Here is a 20,269-nt window from a genome sequence, read left to right on the forward strand (position 1 = left end):
TTGAATGTTTCACTTTTTATTACATTTATTTTTTTTTGGAAATCATATTGTAAATAGACCTCTTCAGGCAGTTTCTATGTCGGCTGATAATGTCCGCGGCTAAGAGATTTTCCGAAAAATTAATATTTGGCCGAGAAGCAAAGCTCCGAGGGCAAATGATAAATTTGCCCCAATATCAATTCATATCATGCAAAAGTTTGAAAGAAGATAAAAAATTTTAATTAAGCTCAGAGACAGCTTGATTTATCACCGAGTTTTAAGAACTAGAATCACACTAATGTACAGCATACCGTATCAAAATTTTTAAATTGAAAGGGATCAGGTCCAATGAACAAGTTATATATTTATATAAATCGAATATAGAAGCCTGTCTATTAGAAAACACGAAACTTTAAAATTTAAAGCACAAAATTGGACACAGGCTGTTGGGAATTATCACAATGTCTAAGCGTGAAAGATCAAAATCTCTCACCAATTTGTGAAAGTAGCTTAAAGACTGCCAAGTTTCCTTCAATCAGTCCTTTTACTGTGTAAGGAATGTTGTGCTTGGAACAAAAGCGCTTCAAAATCTTCGACGCAAGAGGTAAACTATGACGAGGTAAAGTAGGCCATATATGATGCTCCACCTGGTATGCGAGACCACCGCTGAACCACTTGTTAAAGACAGTGGGCGTGATATTGCGAGTGGAACGAACTTGAAGGCGGACGAAATCAGTGTCACTCATTTCCTCGCTCGTAAAAATTTCCATTGCATAATGACCAACGGTAAAAATTACAGCAAGAAAAATCCCACCGAGGGACTGACAGATCAGTTGGAAAACGATTCTTGAGGAAGTCGTTTCTAGAAGTGATGTGATTAACACTAATGAAACGTAATGGACAGCCATTGAAGAAATCTCGGCAATCTTCATGGGTAAACCACCAACATATTTATGCACAGGCTCCAGTTGAAAGAGAATTGACTGCAACAGCCATGATATACGAGCAGCAGCATTCAGTGGTAGATAGAAGAACTTTTGATACCTGACCATAAACTTTGGAAGGTCTTTAAGATCTTTAGCATCGCCCTCGATGATCTTCTCTGACCACAACAGGAATGGCATCGTCATAATATCTGGGTCTCCTCCAGCTTGGGTGTGCACAACGTTTGTGGAAGCGTGATGGTGATTATGTTTTGTTTTCCACCAAGAGGTTGAAAAGCCCTGCCAAATGTTGCCAAATAAAAGGCCACCTAAGTTATTGTAGCTACGGTTGGTGAATACCTGATGATGGAGGAAGTCATGAGCAAGGAAGGCACTCTGTTGCCAGAAGAGAGCCATCAAAACACCGCCTATAACTGCACCAACAATTCCATTGAACACCAAAATCGCAGCAACTGCAGCAGCAAATATGGCTAAATTAGTGGCAATCTTGAATGCGTAATACAGCTTAGAGGATTCAAATGCACGAGCCTTCATCAGCTCCGATTTCATTGCTATGATATCCTGTCTATACTCTGCCTCCTTTTGGGCATCTAGGGGAGTTACGCGTGAATCTTTTACCAAGTCACCAATGTAGAAGCGAGGTAACCATTTGTGCACTGAGGCAGGATGGAATGCGCTAAACACATCAGTAGCATCTTTGCCAGCGTGCGTGAAAATGATGGTGCCTCCTGGATGCTCCTCACCAAAACTGGAAACGTCGTATACTCTGTTCTTGATCGCTATCCATGACTGCGAGCCATTAGTTCCGTTGTGTTTCTTTAACTCCGTCTCGGTGATGAATCTTTTATTCCCCAGTGTTCCAGTAGTGATTGCACCTTTTCGTTGCACAGTGGTAGGTGCCATAAAGTCGAAGCTTGAAAAAGTGAAAAGGAATAGAAATTTTTAGTCAAGATGTGAACAAAAACAGCATGAAAAAAGAGAAAGGAGAGGAAAGGCTATCTTTTTGTATGTGTTGCGGACCTAATTATATACATGAAAAAATTACTCAGTTCTGTTTGGTTAAGATAGATGCAGTTTCCAGGTGATTCAGTGCCGAAGAGGGTTGATTCAGTGCAAAGAAGTAACAAATCAGACATTCTGATGTCTGAGGTCAATAATTAAAGAAACTCGCAGATAGCTAATCAAGTGTGAGCCTTGGATGTCACAACATTTGGATATGCTGAAAATTTGCGAGCGAAACAATGGCCAGCGTATCAAGTAGATTTTCCTTCGCCACCGCAACAACAATAAAGCGGCTGAAAAACAGCTCTAACAACGAAAACACAGCAAAAAGCACTGCTTCTTTTGCCGTGAGTCTTTCTTTTTGCCGTGAGGTTCTTCCTTTCGCCGCGAGGTTATTTCTTTTGCGGTGACAGTTGTGGGCCACCGTAATATGATTGTTTAAGGGAAAGTCTAAATATATAACAGAGCACTTAATGTATAGTCCCTCGGGAAACTAGCCAGTTTTGTTTGCCTCGAGTCATGGACTCAAAGCTCAGGACTGACGAGAAAACAAAAGTAACTGTTTCCCTTGGGACCATACATTAAGTGTAAATTGCTAACACAAAACACAAATAGATTCCATGCTGCCGTCCGAGGTTCTTTACAATATTTGATCGCAGAAGTTAAGAACATCAGTGATACACTCAGCTTCTTCTCGTGAGCCACTTTTTTGTTCATATTACAGAAACACGGTATGATATTTCCCACTTTCAGGGGTATCCTTCGGGAAAAAATTCGTACGCGCGCTAGTTGCTCTGAAGTCCTAACGAAGTATACATCCAAAGAAAGCTTAATAAATGCAACTTATGACAAAAATATTATTTGAGCGAGTTTTCCTTTTGGGAAATGTCAGAGGTCGATAAATACCCTACTCATTTAAAGTGGATGTATTCCTCCCAACATCAAATGCGAGATTTTAGTTCATAAATGTTTGTAAACAATTCGCGCCAAGCCAGGAAATCGCAAACCAACGGGACAACAGGACCTCCTACCTTCGATGACAATGGTTCAAAGATGAAACAGATGATTTGAGAGATCAGTACACCTCTACCAGTTTGCTTTCCAACGAAGTAATACTGTTGCGCTTTTGTCTCCCAAGACTTAGTTCAAACGTCGATCTTTACATGTACCGAACCTAACGTTTCTATTAAGTACATGTAATGATTGACGTTTGAATCAATTAGGATCGGCAGATTTGTATTCGGATCGACAGTGCCGTTCTATCTGACTCGGCTAGTCGGATAGAACGGTAAAAGATCGACATTGATTCATACGTCGTACTTTACATGTACCGAACTTAATGCATACATTATACATACGTTAAAATAATTATGTTTTACCCACAATTCAAGAAAGTTCGCTTACGTGCCATGTGCGAAAGCCTTCGAACCATTCAAACAATATGGCGGGAAAGGAGGAAGGCTTGTGCTCCTCTTGTTTTAAATCCACAAAATATACCTGTATACCCATTGGTAGGCATTAACCGCTGACTGCAATGGAGTTAAGTTCAGTTTTGCAATTAGGATCGACTAAATTCGGATCGACGTTTGAATCAACTGCCGCTCTTAATTATTCGAGTCGACCCAAATTGCAATTAGGTTCGGTACATGTAAAGATCGACGTTTGAACTAGGCCTAAGTTACTCTTTCCGCCCCGTATAATTTATCAATGCGCTGTCATGTTATGCGTGACGAGACCGAACAGCGGCTGCGAAGGAGACTAAATCTGACATTGTGTGATTTTTCATCCCCAGTTTTGATCCCCTGTATCACTTGTTACGAAGCTAAGGTTTCAACTTTGCATAGACACATACTGTTAAGGACACCCTCAGTGGGAGAAGGAGTGAATTCAAGTAACTAGCTCTTGAAATTTAAATCTTAGAAATATTCCCATACCTAATTCGCAAGCACTGAGTACGAGAAAGCCCCATGAGATTATATAAAAGGAAACAGATTGTACTTATCATTGTAGTCATTGAATTTTCCTCAGGCGAAAGAGATTCGTTCGACGATTCGTGTCAAACTGACCGGTTTATTCCAGAAGATTCCATCGATAAAGCTTTTACTTAACAATCAGGAACTTTCAAACTGAATAATTGTTTACCTTCTACGGGTATTTCCATAAGTACTTACCTTGAAAGACTAAGAAAGGTAGTTAGGCAGTAAAAATGACGAGAGCCGGCCTTGCAGTTATGTAATCTTTACGTTGATGTTGATACGTGACAATGCGTTAGTCTGTTGACGAAGTAGAAAGAAAACATACTTATTGACTTGGTGGAGGAGCCCGGATGGGAAAATATTTCGTACAGGGAAATGACGCACGGACCTTGCACGTACGGACCTTGTACAGTTCCCATTTCCGTTGAAATTTGTCGTTTAATCAAAAGGTTACGAAAAAAAATGCGAGAGAAGCTTACCTCCTATCATAGTGATAGCCTTGAATGAGTGTGATTTATATTAGGATCCGCGCAGGTTACCACAAGAGTGTCCACTGAAATATTGCCATCAAAGATTGCTGAAATCGTTTTAATCAAGTGAAAAAAAAGAGAGGTGTTGAAAAACGACACGTCTTGACCTTCAACTCACATCTGTATCAGGTAAAATGTATTTTTTAAAAAAAAACCAAGATGAACTTTGCACACTATAGAATAAGTGCTCTCTGGCGCATATTCAAAGTTCTCACAAGAAAATTCTTTGACGCCAGATACGTGGGACAGGAAAACTTTGCGTAAGTGTACCACGTTAACCACTGAACTTCCAACAACTCATCATTGATTCTCCTTCTTAACTATTTTATGTTCCTCTTTACGGTCCTGAACAAAGGTCATTATTTCATGGTTCAACAACAAACGAATTCACAACAGAATTTCAAAGCACCCGAGAAACGATGCTTAAACAATTATTCGCCTCAGGCATAATGAATATAGTAATTATTCCATTCACGAAGACTGAGGTAAATTATCGCTAAATAACTGTTGCTTCGTTCGCATGAAACAGAACCGTCGTGAATCTGCTCTGTTTGCTTTGCCATTACGATGTCTTCCTGAACTGAGTGTAGGGTTATCAACCCTACAGGCATGCCACAAAGGCACACCACAAACGCTTCAAACAAAAGCTCTGATGCAACGCACTCAAAGTGATGTCTTGGTCACTTTCCAGCGCTCCTTCTACTTGCAAAGCTCTGGATATTCTTGTCCTCAAAGAAATCCCAAGATGTTTTTAAAAATAATTACGTCTCTACGCAACTCCATAGGGAAGGCGATGGAACTGACGTGTGGAGCAATAGCAAATTTCTCCATTACGGCGAAAAAATATTTATAAACAATCGCTAACTTATTGTTATAAAATTAACCTTTCGTGACAAGTAGCGTTACACTTAGGATAAAATATTCACTGGACAGTAGCACGACCCTCTGGTGTGATTATGGTTGCATAATCAACGGGACGTTCAAGGACAGAGGCCATGGCGCTTAAGCATCTACTACACAGATCTTCAGGTGCACTGAAACAAGTATACACAGCACGAAATTTGACGTAAGTATATGTAACATTGCATTTAGACTTCAAATTTTCTGCTATTACGGCGGCTGAGATGCTTATATTAATTTACATATCAAAATGCTGGGAATGAATCAAATTTTGACCTTCGGATTTAGTACACACACACACACACACACAAAAAAAAAGCCAATGATGAATGATCCTCGCTGGTGAACTTCGGTCAAAAAAATCGCGGAAAAGAATCCGTAATAAAATTACGGGATAAAGGACGCTCGCACCCGTGCCTTCCAGATACTAGCTGGGTACGACTAGCAACTGAACCACGTATCTACGTGTTTGGAGCAAGACAAAGCTTTCCTTACGAAGATTTCCTTCTATCTGTTAACTGTCCGCTTTGTGCCCAACGACTAAGAGACAAAAGGCCTTGAACTTCGACTAAAAAATTAATAGTACCCTACGAAAAAATATTGTATAAGATGAAGACACTCAAGAATGAGACTCCTTCAGTGGAGACACTAGATATAGACTTTTTAATACAATGAAAGAACATGAAGTAACGAAAGGAGCGAATTCGTTACACTTCACGCTATCATCACGCAACTAAGACAGTACCTGAGCATGTCACTAAAATATAAATATAAGTGCTAATGATCTTTCTGAAAATTGGTTCTTATGGAAGTTGGTAGCGGAGTTTGTGGACGTAAGTTCGCATTCCTTTCATGCAGAATTATTTTCCGAACTCAACACCAACATCGCATTGATGAGCAGAAATTATTATTACTGTTAACTTTTGTTTCCTAAGCAGCTCATCCGCAACTAGGATGGGTGTTTTTAACTTCAGAGCTGTGAGTTTTGACGTAAGTTTGTTCTCTTTAAATGGTGTAGAGTCTATTGTATCCGCTATCTTACTTTTGAAATTCTTTCCGAACAGATGGAATATTTAAATAAAATCGCTTAACAACAAAGATACATTTTCCACTCTATTGTAACCGTATTCATAAGCAAGTAAGCTTTTTCTATTACATAATTGAGTTTGCTAAAGGTGATGTCAACTGTCGGTATGAACTAAAATAAAATTACTGTGGAACCAAACGCTGTCTGATCCTTGACGTTCGTAGCAAGCTCACTTGAAGCAGGTCGCCGTGTAGCAGGAAATCGTGACGAGTTTCTGTTCTCGCTACCAAGTGGTCTCTACTGAGCTCTTTTCCCCCGTTATTGTTGAGTTCCCCGCAACAGTCCAGTAAGTTCGAAAAAACCTATCGTCACAACTTGCAAGTGGGTTTAAACCTCCAGAAACCGGCATTAATTGAAACTGCTGCTCACAGAGACTCTTTCGAAACTCTTAGGTAATGGATTGGAACTTAGAAATGTAAGAATGAAAGCAAAAAGAGACGAATACGGTAGTAGGATAGTATTCAAGATTACTCTCAGTCTTGTTTCTGTGCGGTATCATAAAACGTAACTAAGAAGGTCGTGAGATTACGGAAACTTCTAGCTTCAAGCAGACTTAGGTTTCTTGAAAATGATATCATCCCAGTCTGGAAAATACAGCTCCTTCATTCGCTGAGCATGTCTCTGAAGATTCTGAGCTTTAGCCTTGGCCGTGAGCTCGGCAAAAGGACTTTGTGGACAATCCCAGGTTGCTCCACAGACAAAAGCGAATACTGCAGCGTCAGCAAGGCAAGGCTTTTCACCAAACAGGAACTTCTTCTGCCCCAAAATTTCTGACACAGCAAGAAGATCCCTTTCCGCTATTCCATAGAGCTCCTGCTCCGAGTGTCGACCCATTCCGTGCGACCATAAATCCTTCTTGACCCTTCGCTGGATCATATAGTATAAAAGATACTTGATCGGCATGATAAGATGACCAAACAATATCTCGCGATCTTTCTCAGCAAAGCTGGGAGTAAAGAATCGATAGTGCACAAGGGCCCTGTAAATAAAGCAGAAAATGTTCGAAGAAAGATCGTTTGTTTGTCCCTCAGCCGTACATAGTCACAGAATAGCTAAAGCCGTACTTGTGCGGGCTGGAGAAAAAACCTCGAGCAATATTGTTATTGAGAATGACCAGGTTAGTTTTCGAAAAAGTCACACACAGTTTATCAGTAAAGACCTTGAACTGAATAATGAAAAGATTAAACTTGATCTGACGCGACAGCAATAAAGTGGCATCTGCGAACCGACGAAGCGTATCATTACGTGAATACTTTTTTAGAATACACTTGTTATTATGCACGAAATAAAATAGCTATACATAGTGATGGCTAAATATTCACTCACCAGTAGGTATTTTCCTCCAACATAGTTCGAACAGAGTGCGCGATAGCTTTTTGATCGGAATTCAAGTGAGAATCGATGTCAATTTTGAACTCTTTCGTCAGGAACCGAATACAAAAATTAGAGTCTGCTGTGTCGCGCCCGTTGAACTCAATCCACGGCATTTTGCCTTTTTTGGAGAATTTAAAACTGTATTCATTTTCGTAAGGGATCTTTGTCATGCGGAGGAAAGTTTCCAACTTCAAACACGGCGGAGAGCCCCCCGAAACACAGAGCTCGGAAGGAGGAAACTGGTGTAGAACTACCGTTCCAGGCCTTGCAGATCGCTTCTTTTCTTTTCCTTGAAATATCTTAGCGATGATATAAACGAAGAGGACGACGACTGCAGCGATACCGAAGTACTGTGACACCTGCATCTTTTCCGTATGTGCAAGATGTAGGCGGGAATCGGTTGAAAGCACTCCGTTGCGTGTTTGTCACGCAAGCGAGATTGTAAATATGCTAAGTCATGGTCGCATCGAGGTAAGCGTGGCACCAAAGGTCAATTCGCATAATCATTAGTGCGGCATCAGTTCAGATATCAGTCCACTGTAGCGTGACATTTACTTTAAGCTTAACAGTACTGAAATCGTGAACATCTCGATTCTTTTGCAATGTGTTTCAGATTTGCAGCTAGCTCTCGAAGAAAGTAGAAACAAGTTTCACTTACAATCCAGAAGCCTCTTTGCATTGCAAAACGGTATTCCCTCACATTGTTACAGGCAAAGTAACTGAAGAAAGAAAATAATTTAATTTTCAGACAAATTCCCCAATTTTCGCATGTTTGATTGTTTGTTTTTGCATCTGTTGCATTTCATAATATCATTAGTGCAAATAGGAAAGAAGAATTAATGTAAGTATTTTACATTATGATAAGCCTTTTGAGCACTGGAACTGGCAGTGATGGCTCGCCAATAAATTCCTTCACACTTCTTTGACCTTCTTTGTTGCAAATCAGATTTGCAAAAGAAAAAGAAATTAATTAAAACACTAGCAGCTTAATTTTCTTGTTGAACAGAATTCATACATCTGTATATAAAGGATAAAGAAGAGACAAACAGAAACAAAAACAGAATACTAAACTAACTGAAGTAAAGGAAAGTTTTTCAAAAGCGTTACTAATTTCATTATTTAATTCCATGTGAGAGGCTCATTTGCATTTATTCTCACACGCATCTTGGCACAGCCTGGCACAGTTGTCTCACGTCAGTTTCTTTCCTCACCCTTATCTTTGAGTGGCTCTCCGCCATGTTTAAAAGTAGAAACGTTCCTTCGCATGGCAAAGATTCCATTCGCTCGAAACTTGCCTCGTCTTGTTCTGAAGTCTGGCCACGGCCTTGTTGTAATGCACTCACTGTGTGCCGGCATGTTTGGGTTCATGCCTCTTTCTTTTCATGCGCGAGCTGCAAGTTCTCTTTTAAATTTGCGCGTGTTCGATAACGTGCCAAATTATAGACTGTTAGTTACAGCTGCAGGTTTTGAAAGTAAAAGTCTACAACCTAAGTGATCATGCTTAAGTGTGACCATTATCTGGGGTACTGACAAGGAGAATTTGTTAAACAATCAAGATTGCATTTTTGTAACCTGAATGTTTGATTCAGGTTTGATGTTGCAGGGAGAAGTTAAATGCAAGTCTCCCTTAGCGGTCAAAGGGTTAAAGAGAAACCCTGTTCAAGAGTTTGAGATTTACCTGACAAGCCAAACACCCTGGGTCGTAATAACCCCCTCCCTCCCCTCCCCTCCCCCCGCTAGTCTGGAAGGAGTAGGAAAGAGGTTAGGAACAATTCATGGCGGTGGAAAAAGTCACACACAGTTTATCAATGGCGTCTACAACTTCTTTCAGTTCAATTTTCCCAGAGTATGACAAAAAAGTTCGTTCAACCCTTCGGCAAGGAAATTCTGTTTCATTATTAAACAAAGCATACTCTAAGTACTGCGAAATTACCATTTTAGTCAGCCAACTTCGCCGAATTCGGCCCTCTTTCACTAATAGCGGTGGTTTCACTATGCTTTCATTCTTGAATTGCTCGCCACAGCATCTTATCAGATGAGTGTTACCAATACGCATACCAGGCATGAGACTCTTGGTGCGAGGCGTGCGAGGTATACGAAACATAGAGAAAAAACTACAGAAACGTCTTTTATTCAAACAGAAGGCAGTCCCTTTTGTATAGTTGTAGAGTATTGCAGTAAAAAAAGCACTGTGGTATAAAATGCAGAGGGGTCAAAATGAACAGCTCTTGACAATGCCAAAATTGTGACAAAAGGAGGACTTGCTTAGAAAAGAGTTTGTGCACTGACCAATTGACCGGCCGGGGACTGGGAAGGAAATGAACAGCATAAATATGCGCAAGAGATTATAAGCTGAGAAGTTTACAGTTTCTTGATGCGTGCCGAATATAATTTTATACAAAACTTTCGCGCCGTTTGTTAAATGATATCTCAACATCAAATACTTGCGAGCGACTTTAGACCTTCAAAAACCGGGGTTTACACATAAACTTTTCATTTCCGATTTATTCGAAATCTTTGCTCATTTCAAAAAGTATAGAAAAAGCCATAGTAGCTTTTGAATTTCCAATTATTACATTTCGCTTGTTACATGCCTGTCATTATACACCTGTATATCGGTGCTTTAATGACCATTACTGTTGAAATTGCATTTCAATATAAGCGTTAATGCTCTTTCTGGAAATATAAATATAAGTGCTAATGATCTTTCTGAAAATTGGTTCTTATGAAAGTTGATAGCTGAGTTTGTGCACGTAAGTTCGCTTTCCTTTCATGCAGGATTAATTTTCCGAATTTAACACCAACATCGCATAAATAAGCAGAAATCATTATTACTGCTCACTTATATTTCCTAAGCTGCTCATCCGCAACTAGGATGGGTGTTTTTAACTTCAGAGCTGTGAGTTTTGACGTAAGTTTCTTCTTTTTAAATGGCGTAGAGTCTATTTTATCCGCTATCTTACTTTTGAAATTCTTTCCGAACAGATGGAATATTTTAATAAAATCGCTTAACTACAAAGACACATTTTCCACTCTATTGTAACCGTATTCAAATATTGTAGTTTGTGTGATAATAGAACCTCGCACCCACTGATACATAAGCAAGTAAGCTTTTTCGATTACATAATTGAGTTTGCTAAAGGTGATGTCAACTGTCAGCATGAACTAAGATAAAATTACTGTGGAACCAAACGCTGTCTGATCCTTGACGTTCGTAGCAAGCTCACTTGAAGCAGGTCAGGAAATCGTGACGAGTTTCCGTTCTCGCTACCAAATGGTCTCTACCGAGCTCTTTTCCCCGCAAAAGTCCACTAAGTTCGGAAAAAACCTATCGTCGCAACTTGCAAGTGGGTTTAAACCTCCAGAAACCGGCGTTGATTGAAACTGCTGCTCACAAAGACTCTTTCGAAATTCTTAGGTAATCATGGGATTGGAACTTAGAAATGTGAGAAAGAAAGCAAAGTTGGTATTCAAGATTACTCTCAGTCCTGTTTCTGTGCGGTATTGAAAACAGATAAACCAAGCGAAGAAGGCATGGGAATGTATCATAAAACGTAACTAAGAAGGTCGTGAGATTGTGGAAACTTCTAGTTTTAGGCAGACTTAGGTTTTTTGGAAATGATATCATCCCAGTCTGGAAAATACAGCTCCTTCATTCGCTGAGCGTGTCTCTGAAGATTCTGAGCTTTCGTCTTGGCCGTGAGCTCGGCAAAAGGACTTTGTGGACAATCCCAGGTTGCTCCACAGACAAAAGCGAATACTGCAGCGTCAGCAAGGCAAGGCTTTTCACCAAACAGGAACTTCTTCTGCCCCAAAATTTCTGACACAGCAAGAAGATCCCTTTCCGCTATTTCATAGAGCTCCTGCTCCGAGTGTCGACCCATTCCGTGCGACCATAAATCCTTCTTGACCCTTCGCTGGATTATATAGTATAAAATATACTTGATCGGCATGATAAGATGACCAAACAGTATCTCGCGAAATTTCTCAGCATAGCTGGGAGTAAAGAATCGGTAGTACTCAAGGGCCCTGTAAATAAAGCAGAAAATGTTCGAAGAAAGATCGTTTGTTTGTCCCTCAGCCGTACACAGTCACGCAATAGCTAAAGCCGTACTTGTGCGACTTCAGGCTGGAGGAAAAACCTCGAGAAATATTGTTATTGAGAATGACCAGGTTATTTTTCGAAAAAGTCACACACAATTTATCTATAAAGACCTTGAACTGAATAATGAAACGATTAAACTTGATCTGACGCGACAGCTATAAAGTGGCATCTGCGAACCGACGAAGCGTATCATTATGAGTTTACTTTTTAGCATACACTTAGTATTACGCACAAAATAAAATAGCTATTCATAATGATAGCTAAATATTCACTCACCAGTAGGTATTTTCCTCCAACATAGTTCGAACAGAGTGCGCGATGGCTTTTTGATCGGAATTCAAGTGAGAATCGATGTCAATTTTGAACTCTTTCGTCAGGAACCGAATACAAAAATTAGAGTCTGCTGTGTCGCGCCCGTTGAACTCAATCCACGGCATTTTGCCTTTTTTGGAGAATTTAAAACCATATTCATTTTCGTACGGGATCTTTGTCATGCGGAGGAAAGTTTCCAACTTCAAACATGGCGGAGAACCCGAAACACAGAACTCGGAAGGAGGAAACTGGTATAGAACTACCGTTCCAGGCCTTGCAGATCGCTTCTTTTCTTTTCCTTGAAATATCTTGGCGATGATATAAACGAAGAGGACGACGACTGCAGCGATACCGAAGTACTGTGACACCTGCATCTTTTCAGTATGTGCAGGATGTAGGCGGGAATTGGTTGAAAGCACTCCGTTGCGTGTTTGTCACGCAAGCGAGATTTTAAATATGCTAAATCATGATCGCATCGAGGTAAGCGTGGCACCAAAGGTCAGTTCACATAATCATTAGTTCGTCATCAGTTCAGATATCAGTCCACTGTAGCGTGACATTTACTTTAAGCTTAACAGTACTGAAATCGTGAACATCTCGATTCTTTTGCAATGTGTTTCAGATTTGCAGCTAGCTCTCGAAGAAAGTAGAAACAAGTTTCACCTACAATCCAGAAGCCTCTTTGCATTACAAAACGATATTCCTTCTCACTGTTATAGGCAAAGTTACTGAAGAAAGAAAATCATTTAATTTTCAGACAAATTCCCCAATTTTCGCATGTTTAATTGTTTGTTTTTGCATCTGTTGCATTTCATATTATTATCAGTGCAAATGGTAAAAAAAAATTAATGTAAGTATTTTACATTATGATAAGCCTTTTGAGCACTGGAACAGGCAGTGATGGCTCGCCAATAAATTCCTTCACACTTCTTTGACCTTCTTTGTTGCAAATCAGATTTACAAAAAAAAAAAAGAAATTAATTAAAACACTAGCAGCTCAATTTTCTTGTTGAACAAAATTCATACATCTGTATATAAAGGATAAAGAAGAGACAAACAGAAACAAAAACAGAATACTAAACTAACTGAAGTAAAGGAACGGTTTTCCAAAAGCGTTACTAATTTCATTATTTAATTTCATGTGAGAGGCTCATTTGCATTTATTCTCACACGCATCTTGGCACAGCCTGGCACAGTTGTTTGACGTCAGTTTCTTTCCTCACCCTTATCTTTGAGTGGCTCTCCGCCATGTTTAAAAGTAAAAACGTCCCTTCGCATGGCAAAGATTCCATTCGCTTGAAACTTGCCTCGTCTTGTTCTGAAGTCTGGCCACGGCCTTGTTGTAATGCACTCACTGTGTGCCGGCATGTTTGGGTTCATGCCTCTTTCTTTTCATGCGCGAGCTGCAAGTTCTCTTTTAAATTTGCGCGTGTTCGATAACGTGCCAAATTATAGACTGTTAGTTACAGCTGCAGGTTTTGAAAGTAAAAGTCTACAACCTAAGTGATCATGCTTAAGTGTGACCATTATCTGGGGTACTGACAAGGAGAATTTGTTAAACAATCAAGATTGCATTTTTGTAACCTGAATGTTTGATTCAGGTGTAATGTTGTAGGAGAAGTTAAATGCAAGTCTCCCTTAGCGGTCAAAGGGTTAATGAGAAACCCTGTTCAAGTTTGAGATTTACCTGACAAGCCAAACACCCTGGGTCGTAATAACCCCCTCCCTCCCCTTCCCCTAGAAGGCAGTCCCTGTTGTATAGTTGTAGAGTATTGCAGTAAAAAAAGCACTGTGATATAAAATGCAGAGGGATCAAAATGAACAGCTCTTGACAATGCCAAAATTGTAACAAATGGAGGACTTGCTTAGAAAAGAGTTTGTGCACTGACCAATTGACCGGCCGGGGACTGGGAAGGAAATTAACAGCATAAATATGCGTGCCAAATATAATTTTATACAAAACTTTCGCGCCGTTTGTTAAATGATATCTCAACATCAAATACTTGCGAGCGAGTTTAGACCTCGAAAAACCGGGGTTTACACATAAACTTTTCATTTCCGATTTATTCGAAATCTTTGCTCTAGCATTTCAAAAAGTATTGAAAAAGCCATAGTAGCTTTTGAATTTCCAATTATTACATTTCGCTTGTTACATGCCTGTCATTAAACACCTGTATATCGGTGCTTTAATGACCATTACTGTTGAAATTGCATTTCAATATAAGTGTTAATGCTCTTTCCGGAAATATAAATATAAGTGCTAATGATCTTTCTGAAAATTGGTTCTTATGGAAGTTGATAGCTGAGTTTGTGCACGTAAGTTCGCTTTCCTTTCATGCAGGATTAATTTTCCGAATTTAACACCAACATCGCATAAATAAGCAGAAGTTATTATCACTGCTCACTTATATTTCCTAAGCTGCTCATCCGCAACTAGGATGGGTGTTTTTAACTACAGAGCTGTGAATTTTGACGTAAGTTTGTTATTTTTAAATGGTGTAGAGTCTATTTTATCCGCTATCTTACTTTTTAAAATTCTTTCCGAACAGATGGAATATTTAAATAAAATCGCTTCAGTAACTACAAAGATACATTTTCCACTCTATTGTAACTCGCTGATACATAAGCAAGTAAGCTTTTTCGATTACATAATTGAGTTTGCTAAAGGTGATGTCAACTGTCGGCATGAACTAAAATAAAATTACTGTGGAACCAAACGCTGTCTGATCCTTGACGTTCGTAGCAAGCTCACTTGAAGCAGGTCAGAAACCCGTGACGAGTTTCCGTTCTCGCTACCAAATGGTCTCTACCGAGCTCTTTTCCCCGTTATTGTTGCGTTCCCCGCAAAAGACCACTAAGTTCGAAAAAAACCTATCGTCACAACTTGCAAGTGGGTTTAAACCTCCAGAAACCGGCGTTGATCGAAACTGCTGCTCACAAAGACTCTTTCGAAACTCTAAGGTAATCATGGGATTGGAGCTTAGAAATGTAAGAATATAATGAAAGCAAAGTTGGTATTCAAGATTACTCTCAGTCTTGTTTCTGTGCGGTGTTGAAAACAGAAAAAAAAAGCGAAGGAGGTATGGGAATGTATCATAAAACGTAACTAAGAAGGTCGTGAGATTACGGGAACTTCTAGTTTTAGGCAGACTTAGGTTTCTTGGAAATGATATCATCCCAGTCTGGAAAATACAGCTCCTTCATTCGCTGAGCGTGTCTCTGAAGATTCTGAGCTTTCGTCTTGGCCGTGAGCTCGGCAAAAGGACTTTGTGGACACTCCCAAGTTGCTCCACAGACGAAAGCGAACACTGTAGCGTCAGCAAGGCAAGGCTTTTCACCAAACAGGAACTTCTTCTGCCCCAAAATTTCTGACACTGCAAGAAGATCCCTTTCCGCTATTCCATAGAGCTCCTGCTCCGAGTGTCGACCCATTCCGTGCGACCATAAATCCTTCTTGACCCTTCGCTGGAACATATAGTATAAAAGATACTTGATCGGCATGATGAGGTGACCAAACAGTATCTCGCGAAATTTCTCAGCAAAGCTGGGAGAAAAGACTCGGTAGTACACAAGAGCCCTGTAAATAAAGCAGAAAATGTTCGAAGAAATATCGTTTGTTTGTCCCTCAGCCGTACATAGTCACACAATAGCTAAAGCCGTACTTGTGCGACCTCAGGCTGGAGAAAAAACCTCGAGCAACATTGTTATTGCGAATGACCAGGTTAGTTTTCGAAAAAGTCACACACAATTTATCAATAAAGACCTTGAACTGAATAATGAAACGATTAAACTTGATCCTGACGCGACAGCTATAAAGTGGCATCTGCAAACCGACGAAGCGTATCATTACGAGTATACTTTTTAGAATACACTTGTTATTACGCACAAAATAAAATAGTTATACATAATGATAGCTAAATATTCACTCACCAGTAGGTATTTTCTTCCAACATAGTTCGAACAGAGTGCGCGATAGCTTTTTGATCGGAATTCAAGTGAGAATCGATGTCAATTTTGAACTCTTTCGTCAGGAACCGAATACAAAAATTAGAGTCTGCTGTGTCGCGCCCGTTGAACTCAATCCACGGCATTTTGCCTTTTTTGGAGAATTTAAAACTGTATTCATTTTCGTACGGGATCTTTGTCATGCGGAGGAAAGTTTCCAACTTCAAACATGGCGGAGAGCCCATCGAAACACAGAGCTCGGAAGGAGGAAACTGGTGTAGAACTACCGTTCCAGGCCTTGTAGATCGCTTCTTTTCTTTTCCTTGAAATATCTTGGCGATGATATAAACGAAGAGGACGACGACTGCAGCGATACCGAAGTACTGTGACACCTGCATCTTTTCAGTATGTGCAAGATGTAGGCGGGAATTGGTTGAAAGCAATCCGTTGCGTTTTTGTCACGCAGGCGAGATTGTAAATATGCTAAGTCATGGTCGCATCGAGGTAAGCGTGGCATCAAAGGTCAATTCACATAATCATTAGTTCGGCATCACTTCAGATGTCAGTCCACTGTAGCGTGACATTTACTTTAAGCTTATCAGTGCTGAAATCGTGAACATCTCGATTCTTTTGCAATGTGTTTCAGATTTGCAGCTAGCTCTCGAAGAAAGTAGAAACAAGTTTCACCAACAATCCAGAAGCCTCTTTGCATTGCGAAACGGTTTTCCATCTCATCGTCACAGGCAAAGTTACTGAAGAAAAAATCATTTCATTTTCATACAAATTCCCCAATTTTCGCATGATTGATTGTTTGTTTTTGCATCTGTTACATTTCATATTATGATCAGTGCAAATGGGTAGGAAGAATTAATTTAAGTATTTTACATTATGATTAGCCTTTTGAGCACTGGAACTGACCTTCTTTGTTGCCAATCGGATTTCACTAAAAAAAAGAAATTAATCAAAACACTAACAGCTCAATTTCTTGTCGAACAGAAGTCATAAATCTGTGTAAAAAGGATAAAGAAAAGACAAACAGAAACAGAAACAGAATACTAAACTGACTGAAGTAAAGGAAAGTTTTCCAAAAGCGTTACTAATTTCATTATTTAATTCCATGTGAGAGGCTCATTTGCATTTATTCTCGCGCGCATCTTAGTTGTTATTAGTTGTGCCTTGAGGAAAACGCGATGAAGACAGAACTACTTGTTGGAATCACTACAGCCGCATTCTTCATCGTTTATTTCCTAACGAGAGCACGGCGCAGAAAACAGAACAAACGGCCTGTAAAACCTGGCACAGTTGTCTTGCATCAGTTTCTTCCCTCGCCCTTATCTTTGAGTGGCTCTCCGCCATGTTTAAAACTAGAAACGTTCCTTCGCATGGCAAAGATTCCATATGAGAGCAGATATGGCTTGAAATTCTCTAAAAAGGGTAAAATTCCGTGGATTGAGTTTAACGAGGAAGAAATCGCCGATTCCAACTTCTGCATTCGGTTTTTAAGGAACGAGTTCAAAGTTGACGTTGACTGCTCTCATTTGAGCGACGCAGAAAAAGGACTTGCTCACAGTATTCAAACCACGTTAGAGGAGAACACGTATTGGTAAGTGTTGCTTCGATCGTTTTTATTCCCTTTCCTTAAAATTTCTCGTTTGCCTAAGGTGAGAGGTACTTGTAAGCTTCGCGCGGATTCGAATGATTACGTAATCACAACTACAGAGGATAGTTAGGGTCACGCTACACAATCATTTCTCAGAGCCGATATTGGAGCTTGCTGTGCAGTTGCCTGATGATGTAATTGCTACATGCCCAGTAGCTGTTGTGCTTGGTGGCGTTTCTTATAGTCTCGTTTTCCAGTCTAGTAGTTTATTGAAAATTAATTGAAGAAACACAAAGAAACTGCTATGTATAATCGTTTTGCATAAACGTTAAAGATTGACCAAGTAATACACCATGTCCGACGGTTCAGTTACCTCTTTATATCGCACCTTGCATCTGCTATGGAGAACTAACAAACCGATAAGCAAACCAGGGTGAAACTGGCCTCAAACAAATGAGACTGGAAACCAATTAGATTTCTTGCGTGTTCAGGCAGTAGACTGCCTATGAATAGGAAAATTTGGCAAAAGAGACATATTTTCTCCAAATTTTCCGTGTATATTTTTTTTTGCTGCGCTGTTACCTAGATTAGAATACTTTCAGTCCAGTCTCTAAACGACGACCTATGTTGGAGTCTCAAACCTTTGTGTACACCGCACTAAGTGTTTGAGGAAAATAAAGCTGCAGAGCTTTTTTGTCTTGAATGGTTGCAAAGCGCTATTACTGATGCTGCTCAATTACCAGCCGCTGTTTGGCGATATGAGCCCGCGCTCCCCAAACCCTTTATCTTCTCGAGGAGGAGCGAAGGCCGGACACGAGAGAGCGGCGGAAATCGAAACTGCTGTCCATGGTGTTTCTGATGTTCCATGTTAGCGTTACTAGTGTTTCGCGATGCTCTCGAATGTCGTTGTTTTTGATTTTTTGTTGCTATTTTCGTCAATGCTACATCGTTGGTGTCACTGAAGTCGAATTGTTTTTGTAATACTTTGATGGGAGATGTTATCAGTTTGTCATAGTTGGCAGGCAGCAATGAAGTAGGTGCTCTGCATGGCCTGGAAGTGGGGGTTGGAGGGAGGGTGGCAGGCCGAGGAATAACCGGCACCTGATAGGCTAGCATCGAATCCACGATACAACGGCGTTTATCGAGCTAATCTCGTATAGAAAATTACTTGTTCAACCACGTAAAGCAGAGTGTCTACAGACCATTGCTGCAGATTACTTCATATTTAAACTACTTGAGGTAAAACCCTTACGTATACTCCATTGTCCTTTACAGGGCCCTTTTTTATTACCGCTTTTTTTCACCGGACTATGCCATGTATACGCGAATGCAGCTGTTTGGGCATTTTTCCTGGCCACTCAGATATCTGATATTCTACGTTATACAGAAGCGATGTAGAAGAGATGTGTGGTCTCAGGGCATTGGTCGACACTCCGAACAGGAGATCTATGAAATAGCTGAGAGGGATCTTCTTGCAGCGTCCGCAGTTTTGGGGGAGAAGAAATTCCTCTTTGGAGATAAACCCTGTCTCGCTGATGCTGTCCTTTTCGCCTTTGTTGCATGTGCCTCGTGGAATTGTCCTCAAAGTCCTTTTGCCCAGCTCACCAAGACTAAAGCGACAAATCTTGAGCGGCATGCTCAGCGAATGAAAGATCTCTACTATCCCGACTGGGATGAAATCACTAGGAAGCTTAAATCTGACTGAATTCTTGGCATCGTAGAGATTTTTTTTTTATTCCTTATACTGTTTATTATTTTAATTCATGACTAAAAATTCTGAATGACTTTGTATAAGAGTACTGGCAAAGAACATGCGTGGATTTGCTCCCCATTAATACTAAATCTTTGTACCGATTGAGAGCCGTTTTGCAATACAGTAAGGTTATAACAAAGTCAGAATAGGGCGCTACAAATGTAGTCGAAACAAAGATGATTCCCTATATTACACTCCATTGTTAATTCTAATTATGATAAGCAATGGTAATAGAACTGAGTGGAGTCCAGGTTGGTCGGTAATCATGCGAGCGGTAACAAAATCGGACGACCGCGCAGCGGATTCGTATGATTACAGACCGAATTGAACGACACGAAGTCCTGTTACCAATTAATCATAAAATTTACTGTTTCCGATAAAAGGAGAATAGCCAAATTATGAGATTCTATACAATGTTTCTATGGTAATTGAAATCATGTTTGTGATCGCATGATTGGTTGATGTAAACTACAGCTTTAAATGTGACATATTGAATTGTTCGATAACAACTTGGCATGTGAATTAGCGGAAATTACGAGTTTTTTAAACCAATTACAACCGAGGAAAATGTAATTTTTATGATTACTAGGGTAAAAATGGTGACATAATATTCTAAATCTACTGTTATCTATGTTATCAAGAATATGGAGCACTAAGAACCACTAATGATAAACTATTTACAGCACAGTACTTACGATCATAGGATTTTAAGGATAAACTATTCAAAAGGCAGAAATTACAAAATGATGCTAAAAATAATAA

The 20,269-nt window shown here is 39.9% G+C and overlaps 5 protein-coding genes and 1 long non-coding RNA gene across 9 annotated transcripts; 2 read left to right on the forward strand and 4 right to left on the reverse strand.

Moving 5' to 3' along the window:
* On the reverse strand, nt 1-4,537 carry LOC113673085 (uncharacterized). 4 transcript variants are annotated; one of them, XM_089201875.1, is made up of 4 exons: nt 4,381-4,537; nt 4,097-4,198; nt 3,330-3,454; nt 1-1,836 (listed from the first exon to the last, which is right to left on the reverse strand). In XM_089201875.1, the coding sequence occupies exon 4, from the start codon at nt 1,824-1,826 to the stop codon at nt 459-461; it is 1,368 nt and encodes a 455-aa protein (XP_089058001.1). In that variant the 5' UTR covers nt 1,827-1,836; nt 3,330-3,454; nt 4,097-4,198; nt 4,381-4,537; the 3' UTR covers nt 1-458. The 4 variants fall into 4 exon arrangements, with proteins under 4 accessions (XP_089058001.1, XP_089058009.1, XP_089057994.1 ...); XM_089201883.1 differs by having other exon boundaries at nt 3,309-3,454; XM_089201868.1 differs by lacking the exon at nt 3,330-3,454 and having other exon boundaries at nt 4,381-4,536.
* Nucleotides 4,538-4,606: 69 nt separating this feature from the next.
* Nucleotides 4,607-6,556, forward strand: LOC149053421 (uncharacterized). Its single transcript, XR_016185285.1, has 2 exons — nt 4,607-4,691; nt 4,961-6,556. It is a non-coding gene; the product is annotated as an uncharacterized LOC149053421 (long non-coding RNA).
* Nucleotides 5,967-8,267, reverse strand: LOC113673070 (failed axon connections homolog). Its single transcript, XM_027189426.2, has 2 exons — nt 7,745-8,267; nt 5,967-7,397 (listed from the first exon to the last, which is right to left on the reverse strand). The coding sequence occupies exons 1-2, from the start codon at nt 8,155-8,157 to the stop codon at nt 6,962-6,964; spliced, it is 849 nt and encodes a 282-aa protein (XP_027045227.2). The 5' UTR covers nt 8,158-8,267; the 3' UTR covers nt 5,967-6,961.
* Nucleotides 8,268-10,755: 2,488 nt separating this feature from the next.
* Nucleotides 10,756-12,660, reverse strand: LOC149053422 (failed axon connections homolog). Its single transcript, XM_089201906.1, has 2 exons — nt 12,174-12,660; nt 10,756-11,821 (listed from the first exon to the last, which is right to left on the reverse strand). The coding sequence occupies exons 1-2, from the start codon at nt 12,581-12,583 to the stop codon at nt 11,386-11,388; spliced, it is 846 nt and encodes a 281-aa protein (XP_089058032.1). The 5' UTR covers nt 12,584-12,660; the 3' UTR covers nt 10,756-11,385.
* Nucleotides 12,661-14,245: 1,585 nt separating this feature from the next.
* On the reverse strand, nt 14,246-16,631 carry LOC149053423 (failed axon connections homolog). The gene is made up of 2 exons (XM_089201916.1): nt 16,140-16,631; nt 14,246-15,786 (listed from the first exon to the last, which is right to left on the reverse strand). The coding sequence occupies exons 1-2, from the start codon at nt 16,550-16,552 to the stop codon at nt 15,351-15,353; spliced, it is 849 nt and encodes a 282-aa protein (XP_089058042.1). The 5' UTR covers nt 16,553-16,631; the 3' UTR covers nt 14,246-15,350.
* Nucleotides 16,632-17,291: 660 nt separating this feature from the next.
* On the forward strand, nt 17,292-20,269 carry LOC113673062 (failed axon connections homolog). The gene is made up of 2 exons (XM_027189419.2): nt 17,292-17,757; nt 19,030-20,269. Exons 1-2 carry the CDS (start codon nt 17,345-17,347, stop codon nt 19,457-19,459), a joined length of 843 nt encoding a protein of 280 aa, XP_027045220.2. The 5' UTR covers nt 17,292-17,344; the 3' UTR covers nt 19,460-20,269.

Source organism: Pocillopora damicornis, chromosome 1 (assembly GCF_964200805.1).
Source record: "Pocillopora damicornis chromosome 1, jaPocDami1.2, whole genome shotgun sequence".
Lineage (NCBI taxonomy): Eukaryota > Metazoa > Cnidaria > Anthozoa > Scleractinia > Pocilloporidae > Pocillopora > Pocillopora damicornis.